The sequence below is a fragment of the Cuculus canorus genome, chromosome 6 (assembly GCF_017976375.1).
Source record: "Cuculus canorus isolate bCucCan1 chromosome 6, bCucCan1.pri, whole genome shotgun sequence".
Lineage (NCBI taxonomy): Eukaryota > Metazoa > Chordata > Aves > Cuculiformes > Cuculidae > Cuculus > Cuculus canorus.
In genome coordinates, this window is record NC_071406.1 from 35,556,333 (window position 1) to 35,569,631 (window position 13,299).

At 40.9% G+C, this 13,299-nt stretch overlaps 1 protein-coding gene across 5 annotated transcripts in view; it reads left to right on the plus strand.

Moving 5' to 3' along the window:
- The window catches only part of ADARB1 (adenosine deaminase RNA specific B1), a 90,823-nt gene that overhangs the window by 35,689 nt on the left and 41,835 nt on the right, over positions 1 to 13,299 (plus strand). For all 5 annotated transcript variants that reach the window (XR_008450341.1, XR_008450340.1, XM_054069583.1 and 2 more), the window contains 2 exons: positions 4,073 to 4,147; positions 11,476 to 12,407. Coding sequence is in view for 3 of the 5 variants with exons in the window: in XM_054069584.1 (XP_053925559.1) it covers positions 4,073 to 4,147; positions 11,476 to 12,407 (1,007 nt within the window). In the remaining 2 variants the exon portion in view is untranslated. The remainder of the gene's footprint in view (positions 1 to 4,072; positions 4,148 to 11,475; positions 12,408 to 13,299) is intronic.

The window sequence follows — 13,299 nt, forward strand, 5'->3', positions numbered from 1 at the left end:
GAAGTAGCCAGGATTGTGGCTGCGGTAGCCTGCAGCTGGGATAAAACACAATGGGACACTGCATCCTCCTCAAGTCATCATGAGTATTTTAGCTCAGACAAGGAATAGCCCACCTAAGGTTTATCTGTGATCCTTGTATGGTAAAGGGATTTGCACTGGATTTGGAGCTGTCTCATGCTGGGTCAAACAAGGCGCGAGCATCTTGGGGTGAAGCCCATCAGCTTTAGTGATGGGGGAGAAAACATAAATGGTACCTTAAATGGTGTCACAAGGTCAGCAATTTGACGTGGGTTGACAGACCAGCTACTGGGTAGCAGTTTCTAGGACTGTTGGGAATTGCAGCAGGAGAAAGTTTTAGGTTCGGATTTGGGAGGATAATATTTTAGCTTTTTGTGTTCTTACAGGGTGCTCATCCCTAGTGTGATAATGCTGACATGAAAGCCTGGTGGGTGAGTCACAACCGATGTATTTGTGACATGAAGTTCAGATCACTCTTGCAGCCATATGAGAGTGGTGATGGAGCTGGGCTGAGCATGAACTGCACAAGTTTTCTGCAAAGCAAAAGATATGGAGGGAGGAGAGCAACCTGCTGTGCAGAGGATGAGTGCATGTATGTGTACCCCAACTGGAAGCGATGGCCTGAGAAGCTCTTTGAATACACATGCCTGGAAAACAGGATTTGTTACGGACCAGCAGAGAAATGGTAGTATGCGAGGTGAATGAGGTGCGGTAGAGAGGTTGCCAGTCTGAAACAGACAGTTTATGTAAAACTTTGGTGCTTGTAAGATGGAGTTTACATAGTCATTCCATACACAGCCTTTGGATTAATAATTTTTTTGTGGAAATCCTGTGATTTGTTTTAGGTGCTCCTGGGAGTCTTGGGAGAAGTAGTATGTATGAGTCAAGTATTTTAGCTCTGTCCACCTTGAAATTCTGCACTGCTGGTGGCAGTATTAGTGAGGAGTTCTACTGCTTGTCTAACTTGTCATAGTTTTACTGTCTGTATGAGTTTATGCCGTCTGGCTTGTGGGGTATCTGAGTGGCTTCATTGTGCTCAGAAGGGTGTTTTTGCATCTTTTGTGACTGTCTATCCTCCCTGTTTGTGCAGAGTCTTCTTAGTTACTTATGTTGGTGGCTTCTCCAGGCAGGGTTGGGGAATGGAAAGGAATCATCTTGCCTGAGCAAAGACACTCACTCAGGTCACAAACTGGAATCATGGTAAAAGTTTTGCAGCGGTGGTGATATCTGCAGGCATATCGACTTTGGTTTTGAAACAGTGTGTGAAATGGTGACATAGAGATTATTTCTTTTTCGTTCTACTGTAAGAGACGTAGTATTAATTAGCTTAATGTTTGCTAAAGGCACATTGGAAATTTATCAGTGAGAGCTGCTTATCTCCTGCTGTGAAAAGAAAGCTGTGAAGATTGCACATAGTCATGTACTGAGGATTTGTTTAGTTGAGGATAAACAGATTTTATTGTTTTAAATTACTCATTAATAATATTTAGCATGGATGTTGAATTTGCAAACTTACATATCTATATGTATATTCTAGCGTCATTCTTCATTGCTCAGTATCTAATATTTGGTTTTGGACTACAAGTTTCTTGATGTTTCTAATATACATGTTAAACATTTACAATTTAATCATAGTTGTTACAGTTTTACAAAAACCTGGTTTTGAAGTGACAGTTTCACTGAGCAGGTCACACAGTTATCCTGCCCATACAGCATCTCCTGGCAGCTCAGCCATGAAGTCTGAGGGCAACGATCAGCTGGCCAATTGTTCAGCCAGCTGTTTGGACTGCAGGGGTGGTTGGTGCTGCCTCTGCGACTGTGGTGCTGGAGGAGGAGTGGGCCTGCATCATCCCTGTGGGTTATAGTGCTGTCAAGCAATCAGCTGCAGTATTTGTTGCTGTATCCCTTCATATCTTTCATTCTGAGGTGGAAGTTTTTCTTGTGTCAACCTCATCAAGTCACCTTGTTGGTTTATCTTTCTTCTTAATAACTTTTGACTCTGATTTCCACCAGTGCTGACACTTAAAGAGGTCTCAAAGAGTTGAAGTTCCTAAATATTTGATGTTGACAGCTGGATGAGTGACACAGGTGTGTCCTCACTGAGGGAAGGGCAAAACGCAATGTAACAGGGTAAATACTTCAGTGCTATAAATTGTGCCAGCCTATATGGCAGCATGAAACTAAGCAGCGTCTTTTATGCCACCTGTCTTCCAGTGTTCCTATGCTTTTGAAGGCACAAATGACTTCTGCTTCCTTCCCTGTTCTGCCTGTCTCTTTGATCCACGGCCTCAGCTGTTGGTTTCACAAGGCACTACCTTTCCTGATAGCATCTTCTTTAAGACATCATCATGCCTCTCTTGTTCCCAGCCGTAGCACCCAGATATTTCTCCTGGTACCAGTAGTGGTGTACTGGTGGTGAGAATCAGTTCCCTCATCTGATCTGGCGTGTGCAACTGCAGCCTTGAGCTGAATGAGGTATCACTTGTTCTGTGAGTCCTCAGTATCCTGAACGCTTATCCGAAAGTATCCATGCAATTGTTAACTTTTAGGATATGTGCAGTGTAAGTGACATGTCCACAGGTAGTCAGAATTTATACTGCCTAGGGTAAATTAAGTTAAGTAAAAGACTGAGACTCTGATGGGACATAATTATATTATTGGGAATAACAGAAGAAGGTTGAAGTTTCTGCTTCAGAAATCTGAAGTGTGATTTCTGTGGACTATTCCTATTAGATTTGGAGTAGAATTAAGGACACACAAATAGGACTTCAATCTTGATTTGATCTGATTTTCAGCAAAGAGAATCAACGTTTGCAAATGTTACACGAGACTAGAGGGTCACAGAATGATTTTGCATTTGTACTGGACTTAACTCTCCTGAGGTAGTTTCTAAACGTTAGTTATTATAAAGAAGAAAATGAATGGATCATATTAAAAAAATATTTACTGCAATGCAGAACATAGAAGACGCAACATTTAGTGGTTAATGCTTTGGAAAAGCTAAGAGCCAGATGCACAAAATTCAACAGATTGGCAAGCACAGAACAAATTTCCACAGTTTGATCCACTTCTGTGGAAGAATGGGAAGCCCGTTAGAGCTCCACTGCGTTTTCCTTACTGTAATAATGGTTCTTCCATTAAAAGTGTAAATCTCCGTGTGGTTTTAAAGTGCTCTGTGTTGGAGAACTCGTGGCATTGTGAGATTGGAGGAATTACCTAGAAAGCAACAGGTATTATGTACTTGATTAGTTTCCTGGAAAAACAAACTGGAATAATAAAAAAATCCAACCCAAACCACAAAATCCATTACCCTTAAATTAGTGCTTTTGATATGGATAAAAGTATTGGCTTCTTTCAAACCAAATGCTAGGTCGGTTATTTATTTTGCATGTCAGATGCTTATATTCAGCTTTAGATTGGTCTTTCTTGATGAAATGAAAGTCCCTGTGGTTAATAAAATCTGTTTCCCCACAGCCATATGACCTACATGTAATATTGTCTGCATAGTTCAGTTAATTAGAAAACTCACATACAGGATAGAGGGTTATGTTCCCCACTCTATCCTTTGCCTGGTACGGGGCTACATCTTTTGGTTATTGATGATCATCTCCATTTTAGGAGGGATCCAAACCGTACAGACATCCATCAGTTCGGTGCTGCGTAAAAAACTGCGTCTTCAGTGTTATGACTGCTTGAATTGTCTGTGTGGTAACCTGCAGAATGGATTGGACATAATTGGACATAATCTATAATGGAGTTTATAGAAAATGTTAGTGAAATAAAGTAGTTTACATAGTCTTTCAAATAAAAAACGTTGTAGTTCCTTGTAGAAACTCCAAAATTCTTGTAAACCTCATCAAATTTGCATTTCTGCAGAGTGCAGCTCAGCTACAGAAACAGACATTTTGGGGAAATACTGTGTGAAAATTGAGCAAAAACCATGGGCAGCCCAAAGCCAAGCCAGTGCTCAGGCTGCTGCTTTTAAAGAAAATGTAATGCTTTACTTTGTATGTTGGTACCTTAAAGCTTAAATATCTCACTCTTTGTTTTCCAGACAGAAGCAGTCTCTGCCAGCCAAGAAACCAGCAAAAAACTTTCACAATGGATGTAGACGATGAAGAGAACATGAGTAAGATGTGTTTGTTTACACAGTAATAAACTATGTAATCATTTCTGAAGGTACCTTTTTCTCATGAGCACAGGAACGACTGTGAAGAAACTTCAGAAGCACAAATTTAAGTTATTTCTTTGTGTGTTTTTTAAAAACAGTGTAGAAGAGTGAATGGGAGCTTTTATGTTGTTTTAAATACACATGGTTATATGCTGGTGTAGTTATAGTTTGTCTCTCGTATTTTTTTTTCAACAACTGACTAATTAAGCAAAATAATTTCCTATTTTGAACCAGCAATGAAGAAGAGAGGGAGAATACCAGCAGTGCCAATGCTGAGGGTTAGGCACCAGTCAGAAGGAATGGGTGAGATGAAGGAGATGGATTTGAAGTGTATAAAATAAATGAGAGAAGGCAGAAGTGGAAGAAGGAAAAGCAAAAGTAGGAGCTAGAAGAGCTCCTGCAGGTCTTGCATGGATGATTATTCTCATTAGGTGCTGATTATTTCAGTGCTGAGTTACTGAATTATTTAAGTGCCTTTAAGCACATAAATAGTCAAATATAGCGATCAGCTTCTTGCATCTGCTGGTGTAGTGCTGCAAGGTTGCTAAGTCTGTGGTACAATTAAGGTCTGATAACCTGTGGAGGAAAGGTTTCTCATTAAAAAATTATAAAAAACATTTTTATTATTATTGGCCTTTCAGGAATCTTTTTTTTTTTTTGTGAATGAGAAATGTTCTGACGCTGCTATGCTGGTGTGCTGTGCCCGAGTGTAAATAATTGTGTGTGGCGTAATAACAAATGTGCTTATTTTCCCCTAAGTAACAGTGGCTAAATGGTGCATCCCTGGCAAACCTGACAGAGCCCAGATGTGTAGGAGGCTTTGGAGCAGAAGAGTTGTAGTTCAGCCTGAAGGCGTTACAGAACATTTTTATTGGGAGATAAAGAAGCTAGGGTTCTTTAAAAAAAAACCCAAAACCAATCCAACACCCCACCCCCAAATATTAACTGGACCAGAATCCTTCTTTTTCTTTGGCTGAAACAGTGAGCTGAACTGGAATATTCTTGTGAACACTTTTTTTTCCTTCATGTAAAAGATATTACTACAGATGGAGGCTTTAGCTATTTCTAATAGTTATCTCCCTAAGGATCGTTTAAACAACGCAAGAGTTGTAATTGGATAATTCATATAAGATATTTTTTTTTGATAAACATCCACTTGTTGAAGTAAAGAGTACATCTGAGCATGAACGAAGGGTCCCTTCCTGAGCTGGAGAAAGTACTAGCTCTTTGCAGGGGTATTCTGTAAGTGTCCTTGAGCAAAATACCCAACTTTTGTCTGCTTCTGCATTTTTATTTTTTTGTGTGTGTGTGTTAGTGAATCAGTGTGGGAAACCATTCACTGAACTTGTCGCCGTGTCAGGAGCTGGCTCCATAGGATTGTTAGAGGTTTAGGGCATTTGTATAACTGCAGTTGTCTCCCAGGAGTACATTTTGAGATACTTTCTGTAATGTGTTTTTGAAAGGAAGCTATGGACAACAGTGTCTATTTGGATGAGCCCCATTAATAGGTAGTGCCAGATTCATAGAATCATTTGTTTGGAAAGGACCTTTGAGATTGAGTCCAACCGTACCTGTCTGCTACTAAACTGTATCCATGAGCACTTCATCTACCCATCTTTTAAATCCCTCCAGGCATGGCCACTCCACCACCTCCCTGGGCAGCCTCTGCCAGTGCTTGAGAACCCTTTCAGTGAAGAAGTTTTTCCTGACATCTAATCTGAACCTTCCCTGGTGCAACTTGAGGACATTTCCCCTCATGCTATCACCTGTCACTTGGGAGAAGAGACCAGCACCCACCTTGCTACAACCTCTTTTCATTTAGTTGTAGAGAGCGATAAGGTCTCCCCTCAGCCTCCTCTTCTCCAAGCTCAACAGCCCCAGGTCCCTCAGCTGCTCCCCATAACACTTGTTCTCCATCCCCTTCACCAGTTTCATTGCCTTTCTCTGGACACACTGCAGGACCTCAATGTGTTTCTTGTAGTGAGGGCCCCAAACCTGAACAGAGGATTTGAGGTGCAGACTCACCAATGCTGAGTACAGGGGCACAATCACTTCCTTGCTGGCCATGAAAGACCTTTGTGTGTCTGTATGCCCACACAAATATCATGGATTTGAAACCCATGATGTTAAATCTTTGGACTTGCGGGGGAGAAATTCAAAGTTTTCTATCTTCTAAGATTGTATAGTGCAATATCAGAAGTTGCCTGTTAAGTTTTTTTTATTATTTTATGTACCTCCTTTTTGGGGAATTATCTTACAGGTCAGGAAGGTGGGCATATGCAGTGTTTGTAGCTTACAGTTACATAGCTAGAATTGCTCTGCGGAAGCAATTTTAATTCAAAATTCTATTGGTTTGGCTGAAATGTAAGGCAATGATGAGGTTACATTAGTGTCCTTGAGGCAATACAATATTTGGACTTCAATTTTTAAGATCTTCCTCTTTTATTTATTGAACATAGAGAAGATGTTACAAGAGATTTGGGGAAGAATTTTTGTTTTTAATGTTTTTATTTATTTTTCTGTAGCTTTGCATGATGGGTCTATCTGCAGCACCCTGAACACCTCAGGAATCTGTCCTAGAAGTCCATCTGCATATTATGTCGGTGTCAAAACCATAAGCCCTGCAGAAGCATCAGTGCAATAGAAATAAACAGTTTGCTAGGTGTAAATTCATACAGTTGCCTGTCGATTGCAAGGGAGAAGTGGGACATTTTGCAGAACACTTGGGACATGAGCATATGGCTGCCCCAGCCTTTCTCTTTGATTACTTTCCCCCTTTTTAAAAAAGATGCTCAGAAGAGATCACATGTTTTTTTGGCCGTTTTTTTATTAATAAACTAAACTCTGCCCCAACTTATTTAGAATTTCCCCAGGCCAGTAAATGACAGCAGCAGTATGAGGGGTAGCTGGAAACATCTTTTATTTCATCTAAGAGTCCTCTAGCTAAGTGTGCTCTAAATCAGACAGACCAGGGAGGGTGTTTTCTCTCAACAGGCCAATAATGAACATTCCCCTATGGATAAAGCACTGTAATTACGGACATGAAAATTCCCTGTCTCTTCTCCTTCTTTGAGTGCTCTGGGGTTTGTAAGCCTCTCAAGCAAGATTTCAATGGCAGGACTTCTCTTCCACTGAAGTTGTTGGCATGTGATCCAGCTATGATTTTTACCAAGGCAGCTTCTACAGATATTAGTTAAATCTGTGGTCAAATCTGTCAGCTATTTTTGCTGACTAAAAAATCAGCTAGTCTTATGAAAAATATCCTTAAATCATGGATAGTACTAATCTTTAAGAACAGGATCCCATTGTCAAGTGTTTATATCTGTATTATTGCTACTGTAAAGTGATGAATACCACAGCATCAGTGATTGACCTCAAAGGGCTGTCTAAAGCATTAATTCCTTGAAAACTTATTTAAAGACTGAGAAATGCATAGACTTGAAAGTATACTTAAAAACTAGGATTAAGCTGTTTTTAAACTTCTTGGTTTTTAGATATGTTAGGAGATCCACCAAGACTGTATGACCTTTCTGAGGCGAGACATATAAAGTTAACATATGGTCACTTGTCAAGTGTGATAAAAGTTTAATTAAAAAAAAAAAAGGATAATGAAGAGCATCCGTTACTGAATAGAGATCTTTAGTACTATAATTCAGATGGTGATCTTTTTCACCTGCCAGCTCTCTCCTATGCTTTATACTTTCTAACGGAGTCTTAACAGTCATAATTCTCATTTTCCTGCCAAGATACCAGCGGCACAAAGCTTGATGGTGGTCTCCAAATCAGACTTAGATCTAAGCTGTTGCACGCGTGGAGTAGTGGTCCAGAAATGCTATTACTTCTGCTTTAGAGCAACAGAATTTTGCTCTTTTTTAGTACTGGTGCTCCCAGGTTGAGTTACGAAGGGATCCTGAATCAGCCAGAGCTTTTTGAGGTGAAGGTACACATGTACACACACACACACACACAGAGTTCTCTTTGGAATGAGTGAGACACTCACTATAGTCTTATGGTCCCTAAAACAGTATATTAAGACTGCAGAATAGAGCAAGAAGGGCAAATAATGCAATCAGCTGTGGGTCTGTTCCTCCTGGGTCAAAAAGCACCCAGGGGATAAGGAGCTGCTGTGAGAAGAGGGTGACCAGGACAAGGGATGGTTAGGGCCCTGTGGTATAGAAAAGGGATGATAAGGCTGAAATACTAGAGATCTCTGTAAGCAGCACACAGTGTTCAATATTGAAATCATCAAGCTGAAAAAAATAGCAAATAAAAAATAGATGCATTAGGTGAGAGTAGCAGATGGAGGTTGAGAACAAGAAATGGAGATGGTTTCTTGCAATGTGTTATGAAACCGTGGAATGGATTGCCTGGGACGTTGTGGAGACCAAGAGTTTTGGGGTCTTGAAAAGAAATTAGAAGAATTTACGGAGAGGGAGGCAGAAATGTCCTCCAGTAGCTCCCTGCCATGCTCCCTGGGACAGCCCAGGGCTGCAGCTGCCTACAGGCTGGCACTGACCTGGGGCAGGGCCACTAGTCTGCACTCTGGTTTGATAACCTCTTTTGGGTTCTGCTGGTTGCTGTGTTGCAGCAGGGAGCTGGGCTAGTGAGGATGAGCTGGTTAGGACATTCTTAACTCCTCTAACAAGATGAGATGCCTCAAAAAGGGAGAGCCATTTTTGAAGAGTGGGGAAGATATGTTCCTCTATATCTGAACGTGGGCAGGATTAAAAGAGATGGCTTCCTGACCCTTAACCTTACTTTTTGACTAACCTGTCAACTCTAGTCCAGCCCTATGGTGATAAGAGGACCTCGCTGCTGCTGGGTAGGACAGGCTGGATGGAAGGACAAAAAACACATCCTCACTCTCAGCCTCAGACACAGGTGCTCTTTCTTGCAGCCCAGTGACTCTCTAGTTGAAACAAACCTGAGTCCTGGTTCACATGGAAATTCTTTTTCTTTCTGTCATGTACGAAGCTCAGATTTGGATCACTTCTACGGTGTAGAAACTTGCCTACTTTCATGGTTTCTGGGTTGACTCAGGCTGCTAGCTCCCTGCTTGCTTTCTCTCCTAGTTTCTTCCACCCTGCAGGTTCTCCAGAGCTAATGAGCCCAGTAGCTCTCAGGCTGGAGTAGTTCTCTTCCCTTTTTTCTTATTGAGACAAGGTAAGCATGCAAGTTTCATTCTTGCTTTCTGCAAGCCCCTCTCTCTGCCAGGGCATTGATTCCCCTCCTGTGCCATCGAGATTGAGTTCCTCAGCTGCCATACTTACACGCAAAAGTTGTAGGGTTTTTTTACATTCAGTTGGAGTCTATCCAACTCTGTTTTCCTTCTGTGGTTTCCACAGGCACTTTGTATAAAAAGAAGATAAAAACAGAGGCCATTAATTAGTGTTAACTAAATGATTTCTGTTCAGCCTAAAAGTCATATTGGTTGACAGCAAATTCCTGGTGCCACTGGTAAGAGCAGTGTTCCAGAAATGGTGTTTTACATGAGATATAATTTTTTGAGCTTACACCTTGAGGTAGGAAATTTGGTGTAAGGAAAGATTTCAAAATTCACTCTGTTGGCCTTAGATTTCTTCACTGTATAGGTACTTAAAGAATTGATGTGCACGAACCTTGGGTGTAGGCAGTTGTGGCCCTATAATACACTTTCTACAGGCAATGTAATATGTGGCTGAATGTTGCAAGAGATACTTTATTAAATTTAGGCGTTTTCTAGCAATGAAATGCTTCAGAATATGTAGTGCTTCGTTCTTGACTGAATTTAATTTACTGGAATTTAGTGTCAGTACTGTACAATTCTTTGTTGTGCTACTGTGTTTTAACAAAATGTGTTTGTGCTTCGGCTTTTCCTTTTGATCTTTCTTCTTCTTCTTTTTTTCTCTTCGAGCACCGAAAGGAGTAACCTATTGAGCTTTTGCTGGAGGATGTTATAAATGAAAATTTAGTAACCATTCCATCAGCTTTGTAACCTGGGTGAAGTGATGTGTGCATGGTAGAGGATTTTTAGGGAAGTCTTAAAGTGTAGCTGAAATTTGTCACTGTGAAAGAGAGCTTCTACTTTGGTTTGCTTTAATTTCAATTAATATTTATCATCTAGTATCAGTGTAGATGTAATGTAGATGTTTTAGAGTTTTGGAAGAGAAAAGTTAGAAATACTTCACATACTACATTTGCCATTTAATTCACAAATGCCAGTGTAAAGCACAAATATTCAATTTCCTTAGTTTCTTGATCAGGGTAAAAATGAAGTTTTTTCAGTTATAGCAATTATAATTTTTAAATATACCTTTAACATATCATTGCCTTGGCTTTCTGCTTTAGAAAATAAATAATTAAATTAATATTACAATGCCTTTTCTACATAATCATAATGATGATATTCTAATGCAGAATAGCTTTTGCCATACTTGTTGTATTCCTTGTAGTCTTAAAAGAGGATCTTTACCATTATTTCAGGGTTTGTAACTCTGTGATAGCAGTCTTCTTGCTTTTTAAGGAATTACAATATGGCTTGTAAATGACAAATGTAGGGTTTATTAATAGAAGGCTGTGTGGAAATTTATAAAGTAATCTTGTGGTTATGCTGGCACAGTGGGCAGCTGCAGTTCCTGAGCAGATTGGGGTGAGGTGAAAGGAAAGCCTAGAAAAAGCATAAAAAAAGAACCGACTTCAGAGAATATGGAATAGCTGAAGAGAAACAAAAGCATTCAAATGCTCTTTGGTCAAGGAGCCTGCCAAAGAACTGCCTCATTTTTCATGGCTGAGGTTTTATTTATTTAATTTCTCAATCTGAGCAACTAAAATCACTGAGTAAAAAAAATGTAACGCTAATAAGAATGTAATAGAATTAAAAATCCATCTCATACTACTGGTCTGGAGCATCTGTTTTTATGTTACTAGAGGTAGTTATTTGTTTTATAGGCATATGCTACAATAACTTATATTTTTTATTTAAAGCGTTTTCAGTCCAGACTTAAGTTATGAGTAAAAGTTCCAGCATGATTTAAATTTTCCAAAAGAAAAGCAAGCTGCAGTGTTTTATTGCTGTATGATTGTATCAAATGCGTAGATTGAAAATCGGTTTTGAATGTGTTACTTCTTGAATTAGTGGGAGGTTGTCTTGCATTATTATTATTATCTCTGATCATCTTGCCAAACATTTAACCTGTGAGCACACATCACTTAACCAGTTACAAAGAGAGATAAAGGAATCTATAAATTTTGCATTTACAAGGTCCTGCAACGAAGGCATTGTAAGTTACTCTTTCTGGGCACCGCAGGTTCGAGCAGCGCTGATGTTAAAGAAAACCGCAACGTGGACAACGTTCCCCCCAAGGATGGCAGTGGGCAAGGCGCCGGGGAGGGGATGCAGCTCTCCAATGGTGGTGGCAGCAGCAGCAGAAAACGTCCTTTGGAGGAGGGCAACAATGGCCACTCCAAATTCCGCCCGAAGAAGAGGAAGAAAACTCCCGGCCCTGTTCTGCCAAAGAATGCCCTGATGCAACTTAATGAGATTAAACCTGGTTTACAGTACAAACTGCTCTCACAGACGGGGCCGGTCCATGCCCCCATGTTTGTGATGGCAGTTGAAGTCAATGGGCAGGTGTTTGAAGGGTCCGGCCCAACAAAAAAGAAAGCCAAGCTTCATGCCGCTGAGAAGGCTCTGCGGTCTTTTGTCCAGTTTCCAAATGCCTCAGAAGCCCACCTGGCAATGGGGAGGACTCTGTCGATCAACACAGACTTCACCTCTGACCAAGCAGACTTCCCTGACACCCTCTTCAACGGGTTTGAAACACCAGTCCCTTCCGATGCTTCCTTCTACCTAGGGTCCAACGGGGATGGGTCCTTCAGCTCTAGTGGGGACTACGGTTTGCCATCGTCAGCAGTAGCCAGCAGCCTTTCCCAGTCACCACTCCCTGCCCCATCGCCCTACCCCTCTGCCAGTGGGAAGAACCCTGTCATGATTCTCAATGAGCTGCGGCCGGGGCTGAAGTATGAGTTTCTCTCGGAGAGCGGGGAGAGCCATGCCAAAAACTTTGTCATGGCTGTGGCAGTAGATGGTCAGACTTTTGAAGGCTCGGGAAGGAATAAAAAGCTGGCAAAAGCTCGGGCAGCTCAGTCGGCTCTCGCATCTTTGTTTAATATGCAGCTGGACCAGACTCCATCTCGACAGCCCATTCCCAGTGAGGGGCTCCAGTTACACTTGCCACAGGTGAGACGCCCTTTGCTTTTCTTGATGTTTTTGGCTAATGACCAAGACTACCCAAGTATTGAGTCAGCCTGAACAGCGTTTCTGCTCCTTATTCTCTGTCTGTAGATGAGCACGTGTGTCTCTTAGGTTATTTATTCACTTATGGCTTCTGACAATTGCGTGGACTTCATGTATTCTGTTGGACAGAGAGGAGTCTTTGTTGCTGATGCTTTCACCCTTGATCATGTCACATAAGAGAGCATCAAGCCCAGTGCAGTGCCAGCCTGGATTATGGATTGTGGTGAGGAAAGGTTGGATTGCATCTTGCTCACGTCGGGCAGCAAGACTTAGATGGAATTCAAGTCAGAAGTAATGCTTTAAGTAACATTATTATGTGATACAACCATTTTTAGCAGAGGAGAAAATTGTTCTCTTCTGCAAACTGAAATTGTTGGCATTAACAGAGCTGGGTAATGGAAGTCAAGAACAGCTGAAGTGAGGCTAATGCAGTCGATGGCGACTCTCAGTGCATGTATCCGAGACCTGTGGCTAAATAGCTGTCATCTAAGGGACTGTGTTCTCATCAAGCTAGTTAATAAGCATACATAAGTTACCAAGGCAAGTAAATCTGGATAAGAAATAGTTTAAATCAAATAATTAATGAACTAACTCAAACTTACTAGACCTAGACCAGAAATTTAATGTAGCTAGAATGGAGTAATTTTTAATTTTTTTAGTGAAGAGAAATTCTCCCTTATTTGCTCACTTACGTTTCTTCCCAAACTACAGTAATGATTGTTCGATTACTCTCTTTTTACTGTGTCTCTTGCGTCTTTTTAATGCCTGTCTAAATTTCAGTGCTTGTGTGCGACTTTTTAGCAACTTGCTATGTGTTTCTTATGAGAATTTCAAG